The 16137-nt window shown below is 49.0% G+C and overlaps 1 protein-coding gene across 4 annotated transcripts in view; it reads left to right on the forward strand.

The window, feature by feature from the left end:
- Window positions 1-16137, forward strand: part of LOC109891959 (myosin-10) — a 69248-nt gene that overhangs the window by 48267 nt on the left and 4844 nt on the right. For 3 of the 4 annotated variants that reach the window (XM_031827617.1, XM_031827618.1, XM_031827619.1), the window contains 16 exons: window positions 446-560; window positions 6634-6827; window positions 10568-10689; window positions 10987-11056; window positions 11291-11451; window positions 11610-11718; window positions 11880-12011; window positions 12409-12615; window positions 12774-12911; window positions 13024-13147; window positions 13237-13408; window positions 14108-14465; window positions 14610-14816; window positions 14902-15006; window positions 15499-15651; window positions 15802-16050. In XM_031827617.1, coding sequence (XP_031683477.1) covers window positions 446-560; window positions 6634-6827; window positions 10568-10689; window positions 10987-11056; window positions 11291-11451; window positions 11610-11718; window positions 11880-12011; window positions 12409-12615; window positions 12774-12911; window positions 13024-13147; window positions 13237-13408; window positions 14108-14465; window positions 14610-14816; window positions 14902-15006; window positions 15499-15651; window positions 15802-16050 — 2616 coding nt within the window. Of the gene's footprint in view, window positions 1-445; window positions 561-1132; window positions 1196-6633; window positions 6828-10567; window positions 10690-10986; window positions 11057-11290; window positions 11452-11609; window positions 11719-11879; window positions 12012-12408; window positions 12616-12773; window positions 12912-13023; window positions 13148-13236; window positions 13409-14107; window positions 14466-14609; window positions 14817-14901; window positions 15007-15498; window positions 15652-15801; window positions 16051-16137 lie in introns of all 4 variants that reach the window. The other variant, XM_031827620.1, reaches the window with a different exon arrangement.

Genomic DNA, 16137 nt, shown 5'->3' on the forward strand with positions numbered 1-16137 from the left:
TAATTGCCTTAGCACAAAAGCCCAGTTGTGCTCCCAATCTCCACATCTGGTTCACATTGGTGTGAGACCGATTTTAAACTGTTACGTAATCACGGATTTTTCAACTTTCACCTCAGTGTGGTCTCCCATCTGGAGAGGGCCTGTGTACGTTCCAGGCCAGACTCCACATGAAACAAAGTTCATATCATCTTCATCCATTTTCTTATTAAATTTGTCACACAAAGTTCAGATGTACATTTTGTTCACAGCACCAGTAGTCCTCACACATGTTAAGACTTAATAAATAGGTTTGGTATACAGCGCATAAACTAATTTTCTCTTGACCAGGTATCTATTTAATTTGATCAGACATGAAAGTCAGTGAGACCTAATAATTGGAAGCTATTTAACACGATGTGCCGGTACATATAGCCTGTTTAGCTTACGTCTGTCTGTCTCTCCTCAGGTGGACTACAAGGCGGACGAGTGGCTGATGAAGAACATGGACCCTCTGAACGACAACGTGGCCACGCTGCTCAACCAGTCCACTGACAAGTTTGTGTCTGAACTGTGGAAGGACGGTGAGTGTCCCATACTCTCTTCCTGTTTGGACCATGTAGTTGTCACTTTGTTTGAGTCTTGGTTGTTCAGTGACAGTATTGAAGAATCCCCTTAAAACCTGGAAGTTAGGACAGTGGCTATGGAGGGAGTATTTGTACGCGCTCTCATCCATTAGACTTATTGTCTGGTTCAGCTGCTCGCTTCTCTGTGATGAGTATTGTCAGCCAAAACATTGTGCATTTGTGAGGTAACCTGAAATATCCGCTCGTAAATCTCCTCCCGCCTTTTATTTCCCCATTTGGCATATCCACTTGTTTTAAAAAGCGATTGAGTTTCATTATGAGTCATTGGACATCTACAATGTATACAGAAACAACTAATAGAAAGGAAATGCTTTGTTTTTGTGCATGGAATATTCTACTGCACCAGTAACAGCAATATGTCTCTGTCCTTTACAATGTACACAACTAATCATTGTTTGTGTGAGTGTGTATGCAGTAACATAATAAGAATAAATCTGTGTCTGCATGGATGTTTATGTAAAGCTGAGTTGTCCTTCACATCCTCCCCTCTCTCTGTTTCTGAGTTGTAGACATTCAGACCTTTCAGAGAGCCTGTTTCTATGACAAGGCCTCTGGTCTCCTTGAGCCTCCAGGTGAATGCACACGTTGCTGCTGCTCTGTAGGGCTCTTCCTGCTCACTCACGGCTGCACTCTGCACCCTTAGATGCACCCACCGCCTCTAGGCTTTGCATGACCCGTAATGCACTGTTGCTAACCAAAACAGTACCTTTCAGCGATGCTGGTTTGTCTGGTGCCATTCTGTCTCAGTCAAATCTCAGCTCAGATTGTTTATTTGAGATACCTGCACAAGGAAGCACCAGGATTGTTATAATTTGTTTGGAAGAGCCATCATCGTAGGTAGGACCTTGAAGAATACTAGCATGGAGACATCTGCCGGTGTGGAGTAAATGTATGAGAAAAAGCCTGGACATTGCCAGGGCCATGGCTGTTTAATGTTTTCAACACTCACCTGTAAACTGACGTCAGTAAGGCTTGGAGCTGACTGGAGAGTGATGGATAGAGACCGACTTCCTCCACCACCTCTTTCACAGGATATTTTAGCTACAGATCACACTGACTTTGCTGGAATTCATAATCCCTTTGGCATGGGCTAAGCCTGTTTTTTGAGGGTACATTTTGTAGCAACCTTAACCTGCATGCGGGATCACTGATCTGATTTCCATAATCTTTTATTTAAAAAGATAGATTGTGAAATGAAGCTTCGCTAAAATATCACCCTGTAGATATCGGTGAAGCTGATGTGGAATGACTGAAGGAGAAAAGATTAATCAGTCAGTGTCACTTAAACTTCTGTCACCCTTGGATATTGAAGTAAATCAGAGCAGTCACTTAGAGAGTTAAGGGGAGAATATGATTCAAAGAGTTGTAATGATTCAGCTCTGTTCCTGTTCCAATCAGTTGTCAGTCTTGACCATTGCCATATGCTTAGAAGCCTGGTTCTGGTTCTCCAAACGGATCAGGGCCCTTTTCATCTGATGACTTTATCCTTTGCACCATCTATGAAGAATGTGTATGCATATGTCCAGATCCTTTCATAATAAGGCCAATGAAGCTTACCATGCCAATGAAGCTTACCATGCCAATGAAGCTTACCATGCCAATGAAGCTTTTACCATGCCACATTTAAGGACAGCCGACTACACTGTGAAACCATGGTTTCCTAATAAGCCTCTAAAATCATATCAAAGAGGCATGATGCATCCCTGCCAAGGGAAATACTGCCTGACCCCAACAGAGGAGTTCTGAAAGATATTTCAGTACAGTATATACAGTTGAAGTCGGAAGTTTACATACGCTTAGGTTGGAGTCATTACAACTCATTTTTCAACCACTCCACAAATTTCTTGTTAACAATCTATAGTTTTAGCAAGTTGGTTAGGACATCTACTTTGTGCATGACACAAGTAATTTTTCAACAATTGTTTCCAGACAGATTATTTCACTTATAATTCACTGTATCATAATTCCAGTGGGTCAGAAGTTTACATACACTAAGTTGACTGTGCCTTTAAACAGCTTGGAAAATTCCAGAAAATGATGTCATTGCTTTAGAAGCTTCTGATAGGCTAATTGACATAATTTCAGTCAATTGGAGGTGTACCTGTAGATGTATTTCAAGGCCTACCTTCAACCTCAGTGCCTATTTGCTTGACCTCATGGGAAAATCAAAAGATATCAGCCAAGACATCAGAAAGAAAATTGTAGACCTCCACAAGTCTGGTTCATCTGTACAAACAATAGTATGCAGGTATAAACACCATGGGTGTCACGTTCTGACCATAGTTCTGTTATTTTATTCTTTGTTTTAGTATGGTCAGGGCGTGAGTTGGGGTGGGCAGTCTGTTTGTTTTTCTATGTTGTGTTTTGTGTTCGGCCTAGTATGGTTCTCAATCAGAGGCAGGTGTCGTTAGTTGTCTCTGATTGAGAATCATACTTAGGTAGCCTGGGTTTCACTTTTGGTTTGAGGGTGTTTGTTTCCGTGTGACACGGTACTGTTTCGGTTTTGTATATTTCACGTTTATTATTTTGTTGTGGTTTTGAATAAATCAATATGGACACTTACCACGCTGCGTTTTGGTCCGATCCTTACTTCTCCTCAGATGAAGAGGAGGAAATCCGTTACAAAGGGACCACGCAGCCATCATACCGCTCAGGAAGGAGACGCGTTCTGTCTCCTAGAGATGAACGTACTTTGGTGCGAAAAGTGCAAATCAATCCCAGAACAACAGCAAAGGACCTTGTGAAGATGCTAGAGGAAACCAGTACAAAAGTATCTATATCCACAGTAAAACGAGTCCTATATCAACATAATCAGAAAGGCCGCTCAGCAAGGAAGAAGCCACTGCTCCAAAACTGCATATGGGGACAAAGATCGCACTTTTTGGAGAAATGTCCTCTGGAAAAAGGGGGAGGCTTGCAAGCCGAAGAACACCATCCCTACTGTGAAGCACGGGGGTGGCAGCATCATGTTGTGGGGGTGCTTTGCTGCAGGACGGACTGGTGCACTTCACATAATAGATGGCGTCACGAGGAAGGAAAATTATGTGGATATATTGAAGCAACATCTCAAGACATCAGTCAGGAAGTTAAAGCTCGGTCGCAAATAGGTCTTCCAAATGGACAATGACCCCAAGCATACTTCCAAAGTTGTGGCAAAATGGACAGCAAAGTCAAGGTATTGGAGTGGCCATCACAAAGCCCTGACTTCAATCCCATTTGAAAATTTGTGGGCAGAACTGAAAAAATGTGTGCGAGCAAGGAGTTCTACAAAACTGACTCAGTTACACCAGCTCTGTCAGGAGGAATGGGCCAAAATTCACCCAACTTATTGTGGGAAGCTTGTGGAAGGCTACGCGAAACGTTTGATCCAAGTTAAACAATTTAAAGGCAATTTTTTCCCCAGTAATCTACACACAATAACCCATAATGACAAAGCAAAAACAGTTTTTAAAAATGTTTATTAAAAATTGAAAACAGAAATGCCTTTTTTTTTGTGTAATATTTTATATTATTTATTTATTGTACCCATTTTTTCTCCCCAATTTCGTGGTATCCAATTGTTAGTAGCTACTATCTTGTCTCATAGCTACAATTCCCATACGGGCTCGGGAGAGACAAAGGTTGAAAGTCTATGCGTCCTCCGATACACAACCCAACCAAGCTGCACTGCTTCTTAACACAGCGGGCATCCAACCCGGAAGCCAGCCGCACCAATGTGTCGGAGGAAACACCGTGCACCTGGCAACCTTGGTTAGCGTGCACTGCGCCCGGCCCGCCACAGGAGTGGCATCGCGCTGGTGCGCGATGAGACAAGGATATCCCTACCGGCCAAACCCTCCCTAACCTGGATGACGCTAGGCCGCTTGTGCGTCGCCCACGGACTTCCCGGTCGCGGCCGGTTGCGACAGAGCCTGGGTGCAAACCCAGAGTCTCTGGTGGCACAGCTGGCACTGCATTACAGCGCCCTTAACCACTGCGCCACCCGGGAGGCCCAGAAATACCCTTTTTACATAAATATTCAGACCCTTTGCTATGAGACTCGAAATTGATCTCAGTGCATCCTGTTTCCATTGATTATCTTTGAGATGTTTCTACAACTTGATTGGAGTCCACCTGTGGTAAATTCAATTGATTGGACATGATTTGAAAAGGCACACACCAGTATATATAAGGTCCCACAAATGACAGTGCATCTCAGAGCAAAAACCAAGTCATGAGGTCGGAGGAATTATATGTAGAGCTCCGAGACAGGATTGTGTCGAGACACAGATCTGGTGAAGGGTACCAAAACATTCTGCAGCATTGAAGGTCCCCAGGAAGACAGTGGTCTCCATCATTCTTAAATTGAAGATGTTTGGAACAACCAAGATTCTTCCTAGAGCTGGCTGCCCGGCCAAACTGAGCAATCGGTGGGAGAGCGCCTTGGTCAGGGAGGTGACCAAGAACCCAATGGTCACTCTGACAGAGTACCTCTGTGGATATGAGAGAGCCTTCCAGAAGGACAGTCATATCTGCAGCACTCCACCACTCAGGCCTTTATGGTAGAGTGGTCAGACAGAAGCCACTCCTCAGTAAAAGGCACATTACTGGCCACTTGGAGTTTGCCAAAAGCCACCTAAAGACTCTCAGACCATGAGAAACAAGATTCTCTAGTCTGATGTAACCAAGATTAATCTCTTTGACCTGAATGCCAAGTGTCACATCTGGAGGAAACCTGGCAACATCCCTACGGTGAAGCATGGTGGTGGCAACGTCGTGCTGTGTGGATGTACAGAGATCCTGAATGAAAACCTGCTCCAGAGTGTTCAGGACTTCAGACTGAGGCAACGGTTCACCTTCCAACAGGACAATGACCCTAAGCACACAGCCAAGACCACGCAGGAGTGGCTTGGGGACAGGTCTCTGAATGTCCTTGAGTGGCCCAGCCAGAGTCCGGACTTGAACCAGATCTAACATCTCTGGAGAGACCTGAAAATAGCTGTGCAACGACACCCACCATCCAACCTGACAGAGCTTGGGAGGATCTGCAGAGAAGAATGTGAGAAAGTCCCCAAATACAGGTGTGCCAAGCTTGTAGCGTCATACCCAAGAAGACTCAATACTGTAATTGCTGCCAAAGGTGCTTCAACAAAGTACTGGGTAAAGGGTCTGAATACTTATGTAAATGTAATATTTCAGTTTTATTTATTTTTTATGAATTAGCAAACATTTTTTTTAAACCTGTTTTTGCTTTGTTGTTATGGGGTATTGTGTAGATTGATGAGGGGGAAAAAACTTTGTAATACATTTTCGAATAAGGCTGTAAAGTCAAGGGGTCTGAATAATTTCCAAAGGCACTATATTAGTAATACTCTGAGGAATGCCTTTTTTAGCCCGGAGGTTGTTTTGTCTGTCCTAAATGGAGACAGCCAGCTGGTCTCTAAAGGAAGGTGAGCTGCCACACACCACATTGAATAATAACGTCTCTTCCCTTCCGTTCTCCTTGATCTCTGCAAAGAACATTGCCTCATATTGATGCTATCTGAATATGCAAACAAGATGGTATTGTTGATATTATTTCTCTGTATTCCATGGCAAGAACAACCACTGATCTGGCTAGTCTAATTACGTTCAAATAAAACCAATTGACTGCAGTTTATGTAACGGTGGGGGTGGAAAGGTCAAATAAAATGGCTGTGCTGTTCTTGGAAAAACAGCTGTATTATGAACATGTTTTGAGTTAAGTTGGATTAGGTTTTGCAATAGCTTGGTTCAGTCTTGTTTCCTTTGTCTGCTTTTAATGAACATGTAGTCATGCTAGGGCCAACCACCCATCCCACCCACTCTGGCTGTCAGTCATGTTGTTTACATGTTGTTGCGCTTAGAAGCCCTCATCTGTCCTGGTCATGCCTCTAGTCCTTTGCGGCTTGATTATACAGTATATATGTTTAGTTCACGCACCAGTCACCCCTCTACCAGCGTCTACCCATCTAACTCTGCCCTTGTCTCCTCTCCCTCTTTCTTCTGTCAGTGGACCGTATCGTGGGTCTGGACCAGGTAGCAGGGATGAACGAGACGGCCTTCGGCGCAGCCTATAAGACCAAGAAGGGCATGTTCCGTACGGTGGGCCAACTCTACAAGGAGTCTCTCACCAAGCTCATGGCCACGCTGAGGAACACCAACCCCAACTTTGTCCGCTGCATCATCCCCAACCACGAGAAGAGGGTGAGCAATGAACAGCATCCCCCCCACCACTGACCACCAGTCCCTCCCCCCTCTGCCCACTGCAGCCCAGACTACAGCCCCCACACCACACACCAGAGCCACTGTAGCCCAGACTACAGCCCCCACACCACCCACCAGAACCACTGTAGCCCAGAATACAGCCCCCACACCACCCACCAGAACCCCTGGGGCCCAGACTACAACATTACACCACCCACCAGAACCCCTGGGGCCCAGACTACAACCACTCCACAACCATCCACCAGAACCCCTGTAGCCCAGACTACAACCCCCACACCACCCACCAGAACCCCTGTAGCCCAGACTACAACCCCCACACCACTCACCAGAACCCCTGTAGCCCAGACTACAACCCCCACACCACCCACCAGAACCACTGTAGCCCAGACTACAACCCCCACACCACCCACCAGTACCCTTGTAGCCCAGACTACAGCCCCCACACCACCCACCAGAACCCCTGTAGCCCAGACTACAGCCCCCACACCACCCACCAGAACCCCTGTAGCCCAGACCACAGCCCCCACACCACCCACCAGAACCACTGTAGCCCAGACTACAGACCCCACACCACCCACCAGAACCACTGTAGCCCAGACTACAGACCCTCCACCACCCACCAGAACCACTGTAGCCCAGACTACAACCCCCACACCACCCACCAGAACCCTTGTAGCCCAGACTACAGCCCCCACACCACCCACCAGAACCACTGTAACCCAGACTACAACCCCCACACCACCCACCAGAACCACTGTAGCCCAGACTACAACCCCCACACCTCCCACCAGAACCACTGTAGCCCAGACTACAACCCCCACACCTCCCACCAGAACCACTGTAGCCCAGACTACAACCCCCACACCACCCACCAGAACCCCTGTAGCCCAGACTACAACCCCCACACCACCCACCAGAACCCCTGTAGCCCAGACTACAACCCCCACACCACTCACCAGAACCCCTGTAGCCCAGACTACAACCCCCACACCACCCACCAGAACCACTGTAGCCCAGACTACAACCCCCACACCTCCCACCAGAACCACTGTAGCCCAGACTACAACCCTCCCACCAGAACCACTGTAGCCCAGACTACAACCCCCCCACATCACCCACCAGAACCCTTGTAGCCCAGACTACAACCCCCACACCTCCCACCAGAACCACTGTAGCCCAGACTACAACCCCCACACCACCCACCAGAACCCTTGTAGCCCAGACTACAGCCCCCACACCACCCACCAGAACCACTGTAGCCCAGACTACAGCTCCCACCAGAACACTTGTAGCCCAGACTAAAACCCTCCCACACCACCCACCAGAACCACTGTTGCCCAGACTACAACCGCACACCACCCACCAGAACCACTGTAGCCCAGACTACAACCCCACCACCCACCAGAACCCCTGTAGCCCAGACTACAGCCCCCACACCACCCACCAGAACCACTGTAGCCCAGACTACAGACCCTCCACCACCCACCAGAACCACTGTAGCCCAGACTACAACCCCTCCACCACCCACCAGAACCCCTGTAGCCCAGACTACAACCCCCATAACAATCACCAGAACCACTGTAGCCCAGACTACAACCCCTCCACAACCACCCACCAGAACCCCTGGGGCCCAGACTACAACCCCCAGACCACCCACCAGAACCCCTGTAGCCCAGACTACAACCCCCACACCACTCACCAGAACCCCTGTAGCCCAGACTACAACCCCCACACCACCCACCAGAACCCTTGTAGCCCAGACTACAGCCCCCACACCACCCACCAGAACCCCTGTAGCCCAGACTACAACCCCCACACCACCCACCAGAACCCTTGTAGCCCAGACTACAGCCCCCACACCACCCACCAGAACCCCTGTAGCCCAGACTACAGCCCCCACACCACCCACCAGAACCCCTGTAGCCCAGACTACAGCCCCCACACCACCCACCAGAACCACTGTAGCCCAGACTACAGACCCCACACCACCCACCAGAACCACTGTAGCCCAGACTACAGACCCTCCACCACCCACCAGAACCACTGTAGCCCAGACTACAACCCCCACACCACCCACCAGAACCCTTGTAGCCCAGACTACAGCCCCCACACCACCCACCAGAACCACTGTAACCCAGACTACAACCCCCACACCACCCACCAGAACCACTGTAGCCCAGACTACAACCCCCACACCTCCCACCAGAACCACTATAGCCCAGACTACAACCCTCCCACCAGAACCACTGTAGCCCAGACTAAAACCCCCCCACATCACCCACCAGAACCCTTGTAGCCCAGACTACAACCCCCACACCACCCACCAGAACCATTGTAGCCCAGACTACAGCCCCCACACCACCCACCAGAACCACTGTAGCCCAGACTACAGCTCCCACCAGAACACTTGTAGCCCAGACTAAAACCCTCCCACACCACCCACCAGAACCACTGTTGCCCAGACTACAACCCCCACACCACCCACCAGAACCCCTGTAGCCCAGACTACAGCCCCCACACCACCCACCAGAACCCCTGTAGCCCAGACTACAGCCCCCACACCACCCACCAGAACCACTGTAGCCCAGACTACAGACCCCACCAGAACCACTGTAGCCCAGACTACAGACCCTCCACCACCCACCAGAACCACTGTAGCCCAGACTACAACCCCCCACACCCCCCACCAGAACCCTTGTAGCCCAGACTACAGCCCCCACACCACCCACCAGAACCACTGTAGCCCAGACTACAGACCCGCCACCACCCACCAGAACCACTGTAGCCCCCACACCACCCACCAGAACCCTTGTAGCCCAGACTACAGACCCCACCAGAACCACTGTAGCCCAGACTACAGACCCTCCACCACCCACCAGAACCACTGTAGCCCAGACTACAACCCACAACCCCCCCCACCAGAACCCTTGTAGCCCAGACTACAGACCCGCCACCACCCACCAGAACCACTGTAGCCCCCCACACCACCCACCAGAACCCTTGTAGCCCAGACTACAGCCCCCACACCACCCACCAGAACCACTGTAACCCAGACTACAACCCCCACACCACCCACCAGAACCACTGTAGCCCAGACTACAACCCCCACACCTCCCACCAGAACCACTGTAGCCCAGACTACAACCCCCACACCTCCCACCAGAACCACTGTAGCCCAGACTACAGCCCCCACACCACCCACCAGAACCACTGTTGCCCAGACTACAACCCCACACCACCCACCAGAACCACTGTACCCCAGACTACAACCCCACCACCCACCAGAACCCCTGTAGCCCAGACTACAGCCCCCACACCACCCACCAGAACCACTGTAGCCCAGACTACAGACCCTCCACCACCCACCAGAACCACTGTAGCCCAGACTACAACCCCCATAACACCCACCAGAACCACTGTAGCCCAGACTACAACCCCTCCACCACCCACCAGAACCACTGTAGCCCAGACTACAGCCCCCACACCACCCACCAGAACCACTGTAGCCCAGACTACAACCCCTCCACCACCCACCAGAACCCCTGTAGCCCAGACTACAGCCCCCACACCACCCACCAGAACTTTGAAATTTTCAAAGCTAAATGAACAGTAACAGCATTTAGTTGCTCTTAGTTTAGAATAATCTTCTTTGCATGAAGTTTGGTACTGTACTGTATCTCTCCCTGACCTCTCACTTCAATGCCCCTCCCTCCCAAAAGGCTGGTAAGCTAGACCCCCATCTGGTTCTGGACCAGCTGAGGTGTAATGGTGTTCTGGAGGGGATCCGTATCTGCAGACAGGGCTTCCCCAACCGTATCGTCTTCCAGGAGTTCAGACAGAGGTACTGTACTCACTGTACACGCACCTCATACGCACTATTTATGAATTTCAACCCAATTGCTAAGTTTCTGTGTTTACTTTAGAGAGAGAGATTATACAGGACAAAGTGGCATTGGTTTCCCATTGCCCTGGGTGTTGTGCTTTGATTATCTCATGGAGCTGTTCTATTTCTGAACAGTGAGGCTTCTGTAAGATCTGAGGCCTCTCACGTCTCTCCTCACACCCTGGTCCTAGTCAACATGGAGGTGTGGTGTAATGACCCAGGGCCTTTACACATTCATGTCCACTCTGTTGCCAGGTATGAGATCCTCACCCCCAACGCCATCCCCAAGGGCTTCATGGATGGCAAGCAAGCCTGTGAGAGAATGGTGAGGATTTGTGTGTCACTATTTTACTGTGTTTAGCACATTGAATACTTGGGAGAGGCTCTTTGTCCTTTTACAAGCTAGGGCACGGTAAGCATGTTAAATGTATATCGACTTCATAAACACCCATGACATGATTCTTCCTTAGTATTTATAGGGCATGGCTTAAATGACACTGTTTATTATGATTTGGCCTTCCTTCCCTGGATTTAAATCTATGACCCATTTTCACTCCAGATCCGAGCCTTGGAGTTGGATCCTAACCTGTTCAGGATTGGGCAGAGTAAGATCTTCTTCAGGGCTGGAGTCTTGGCCCACCTGGAGGAGGAGAGAGACCTGAAGATCACTGACATCATCATCTACTTCCAGTCTGTCTGCCGGGGATACCTGGCCCGCAAGTGAGTTCTCTATATGTAATGGCCTTACCTTTACTCAATTCCTTCCTTTTTGTGACCACTAGAACACTTCTTAGGACAGAAAGATGCCACAGATATATGTTTCCTTTGACCTTCTTGGTCAGTATGTCTGACCACGTCTCCCCTCTCTCTCCTGACAGGGCGTTTGTTAAGAAGCAGCAGCAACTGAATTGTCTGAAGGTGCTTCAGAGAAACTGTTCTGCCTACCTGAAGCTGAAGCATTGGCAGTGGTGGAGACTCTTTACCAAGGTGGGCATGTCTCCATTACAGTACACTATATCTACTGTATATGGCTAATCTGTCTTTGTAACACCAGCATTGTTACGTCTCTCTATAGAGCTATATGATAAGGCTCCTAGTCATCTACGTTTGAACAGTGGCTGACCCCAGGTCTGTGTTCTGTCCCCCAGGTGAAGCCCCTGCTGCAGGTGACCAGGCAGGAGGAGGAGATGCAGGCCAAGGACGATGAGCTTGTCAAGGTGAAGGAGAAGCAGACCAAGGTGGAGGGAGAACTGGTGGAGATGGAGAGAAAGCACTCACAGGTCAGTGTCCAGTCCACACCAACTACAGTGGACTACACTCTTAGAAAAAAAGGTGCTATCTAGAATGTAAAATTGTTATTTGGCTGTTCCCATAGGAGAACCCTTTGAATAACCCTTTTTGGTTCCAGGTAAAAACTGTTTGAGTTCCATGTAGAACACTTTCCACAGAGGGTTTTACCTGGAACCCAAAATAGTTCTACCTGGAACTAAAAAGAGTTCTACCTGAAACCAAAAAGGGTTCTACCTGAAACCCAAAAGGGTTATCCTATGTGGACAGCCAAAGAACCCTTTTGGAACACGTTTTTCTAAGAGTGTAGACCCTAAGGATCATCCCTTTATGATCTTCAATTCTGCATTGTACCATTCATTCCATTATGCCCATGTTTGCATTGTGTAGCTGATTGAAGAGAAGAACATCCTAGCGGAGCAGCTGCAGGCCGAGACGGAGCTGTTTGCCGAGGCTGAGGAGATGAGAGCTCGTCTGGCCGCTAAGAAGCAGGAGCTGGAGGAGATCCTTCATGACCTGGAGTCTAGAGTGGAGGAGGAGGAGGAGAGGACCCAGGGCCTGCAAAGTGAGAAGAAGAAGATGCAGTCTCACATCCAGGTACTGATGAGACATGGAGACTGCAGAGTGGAAGCTTGAGAAGATTGAACATGGAAGTGGTTGCATGTATTTTATGACAGAAAATATATTTTCTGTGGACCCAAAACATTTCTACCAGTTACCGTCTTAATAAATGCTGTGATTTTTATTTATTTCAGGACCTGGAGGAGCAGTTGGATGAGGAGGAGGCTGCCAGGCAGAAGCTGCAGCTGGAGAAGGTGACAGCCGAGGCCAAGATGAAGAAATTTGAGGAGGACATCTTGCTCCTGGAGGACCAGAACTCCAAGTTCCTGAAGGTGAGTGGAGATGAAAGGCAGTCTAGGGTTGAGAAATATTGGACCTTACTAACATTATGCTACTGGACTTTACTATCATTATAAACAACCTGACTCCTCTTTCCCCCTTCAGGAGAAGAAGCTCCTGGATGACCGTGTCAATGAGATGATGTCCCAGCTGACTGAGGAGGAGGAGAAGGCCAAGAACCTGGGCAAGACAAAGAACAAGCAGGAGGTGATGATGGTGGACCTGGAAGGTAGGTGTCCTCTTACCTACAAGGTCTCACTAGTTATAGGTAGTGAGTCCAGACACTTTAACACCATCTGTCTCCTTCCCTCCCTTCAGAGCGTTTGAAGAAGGAGGAGAAGACTCGTCAGGAGCTGGAGAAGGCCAAGAGGAAGCTGGATGGAGAGACCACAGACCTGCAGGACCAGATAGCTGAGCTGCAGGCCCAGATAGAGGAGCTCAAGGTGCAGCTGGCTAAGAAGGAGGAGGAGCTGCAGGCTATTCAGGCCAGGTGAGACAGACGGACGGACGGACAGACTGACGGACGGACGGTAAGACAGACAGACACAGGCCAGGTGAAACGGACGGGTGGACGGACGGAGGGAGGGAAGGCCCAAATCTGGATGGAAGCCACCTGGAGATATAGTTCAGATGTATTTTGCCATTGGAAGGTGTTTGACTGCGAGGAAGTCTGATTCTCTGACTGAAGTAATCATCACATAGCTGTATAGCGCCGTCATCAAAATCCCTCCTATTTTAATTGTCTCAACACCTGTCTTTTATATGCCATATTTAACAATGGTAGGTCTACAGTTGGCCAGACTTGCACCAGTAATCTTGTAATCTGACTATTAAAACCCTATGAGCATTTACCATTTGTATGCCCTCTCGTCATGATACGGTGCTGACCAGACCACCCAGCAGCTATTTATTCAGCAGATCTCACTGGGTTGGAATGTGTACATGTTGGCCCCATGTCTAGTCTGTGTCTGCTCTTTCAGGACCAACTCACATACTCAATGGTAGTGACAAACAAGGTATCTGTGTTTATTTCAGGATATATTGTCTGATACTGCCAACCAGTGGAAAATACATGCATAGCAACTTAGTTCAACTCTCCAACCATAGGCCTGACTATTTGGGGTCCTTTGTACTTGTACAACAATGTTGTATGTTGCATCCTAATAAGAATTTTAAATGTGTGTGTCAGGGGAGACGAGGAGGTGACCCAGAAGAACAACGCCCTGAAGCAGGTACGGGAGCTACAGGCCCAGTTGGCAGAGCTGCAGGAAGACCTGGAATCAGAAAAGGTCTCCAGGAACAAGGCTGAGAAGCTCAAGAGAGATCTGAGTGAGGAGCTGGAGGCCTTAAAGACTGAGCTAGAGGACACCCTGGACACCACCGCAGCCCAGCAGGAGCTCAGGACCAAGCGTGAGCAGGAGGTGACGGAGCTGAAGAAGGCCATCGACGAGGAGACCAAGAACCACGAGGCTCAGATCCAGGAGATGAGACAGAGACACTCCACGGCCCTGGAGGAGGTGTCTGAGCAGCTAGAGCAGGCCAAAAGGGTGGGTGGCTTCACAACAACCGCATGGTCATGTTTAGTCAGAGAAAACTTGGATGAGGAAGTGGAGGTAGTACTTCCTCTGTTTTAAATGTTTTGTGTTGTCTGAGCATGATTCCTATTGTAATATCTCTTGGTCTGTGTCCAGTTCAAGGTCAACCTGGAGAAGAACAAGCAGAGCACAGAGAGTGCCAACAAGGTGCTGGTCAGTGAGGTAAAGGGGCTGCAGCAGGCCAAGACGGAGTCAGAACACAAGAAGAAGAAGCTGGAGGCCCAGCTCCAGGAGTTCATGGCCCGGGTCACAGAGGGAGAGAAGGGCAAGGGAGAGCTGGCCGACCGCTCCCACAAACTACAGGTGAGAGAGGGCCATTTGCAGCACACACACACGTTAACCTCTGCTGGTGATGGTCTCTCAACTGGGCTGTTTACTGTGTGTGCAGACGGAGCTGGATAGTGTGTCTGCTCTGCTGGAAGATGCAGAGAGGAAGGGAATCAAGCTGGTTAAAGACACCACTGTCCTGGAGAGTGCTATGCAGGACACACAGGTGAGCTAGACTGGACAACCTCTCATCGGAGAAGAACACATTATGTGTATCTTAAAGGCCCAGTGCAGACCAAATTTAGTTTTCCTGTCTTTTATATCATATTGTACAACAACTGATGAAACGAACACTGAACAAATTTGATCAGTGTTAATTCCTGATAGTTGCATAAATTGTATTTTCAACCAGCAAGTCCTTCTAATCAGCAGGTTTGCATGCGTGGGAGTTTCGGCTTTCCATGGTGACATCGCCATGCGGTAAACTGATTTAATAGACCAATAACAAAGAGAGATCCAAACCGATTTGCTAATAGCAGCTAGTTTTCAGTTTCCCCCTCCCCACTCCCAGACAGTCCTAGCAAAACTGTTGCTTGAAAAATAGTTTTTTGCTACATTTACATTAAGAGGACGTGGCATTCTGTTTCCATGTCAATGTCTCATCTTTGGGATATGGGATTCTGTCTGTCTGTCTGTCTGTCTCTGTCTCTCTGTGTAGGAGCTTCTCCAGGAAGAGACACGTCAGAAGCTGAACATGAGCAGTCGTATCCGCCAGCTGGAGGAGGAGAAGAGCACCCTGCAGGAGCAGCAGGAGGAGGACGAGGTGGCGCGCAGAAACCTGGAGAAACAGCTGTGCACACTGCAGGCCCAGGTCCGCACAGCGCCTTACAGCTTCATTGTATCTATTCAAATAATATTACACATTAACTGCAACACAGATGTTATCACCTTAACAAGCTACCACCTACTGTATCCATCCTTCAGTGAGCATCATATCATTATAAACTTTATGTATGTGTAGCTGGTTGAGACCAAGAAGAAGCTGGAGGATGACGTGGGGATGGTGGAGGGTCTGGAGGAAGTGAAGAGGAAGCTGCAGAAGGACATGGAGCTGGCCACCCTGAGGCTGGAGGAGAAGGGCATTGCCTTTGAGAAGATGGAGAAGACCAAGACCCGCCTGCAGCAGGAGCTGGACGACCTCATGGTGGATCTGGACCACCAGAGAACCATAGTCTCCAACCTGGAGAAGAAGCAGAAGAAGTTTGACCAGGTTTGACTGATCACTCTAAGCCATCCATAATGGTAGCTAAATTGGCTTGGTCTTAGAGCACAGTATGGAATGGCATTGTGTAGATAG

The sequence above is a fragment of the Oncorhynchus kisutch genome, linkage group LG6, assembly GCF_002021735.2.
Source record: "Oncorhynchus kisutch isolate 150728-3 linkage group LG6, Okis_V2, whole genome shotgun sequence".
NCBI classification, from domain to species: Eukaryota; Metazoa; Chordata; class Actinopteri; order Salmoniformes; family Salmonidae; genus Oncorhynchus; species Oncorhynchus kisutch.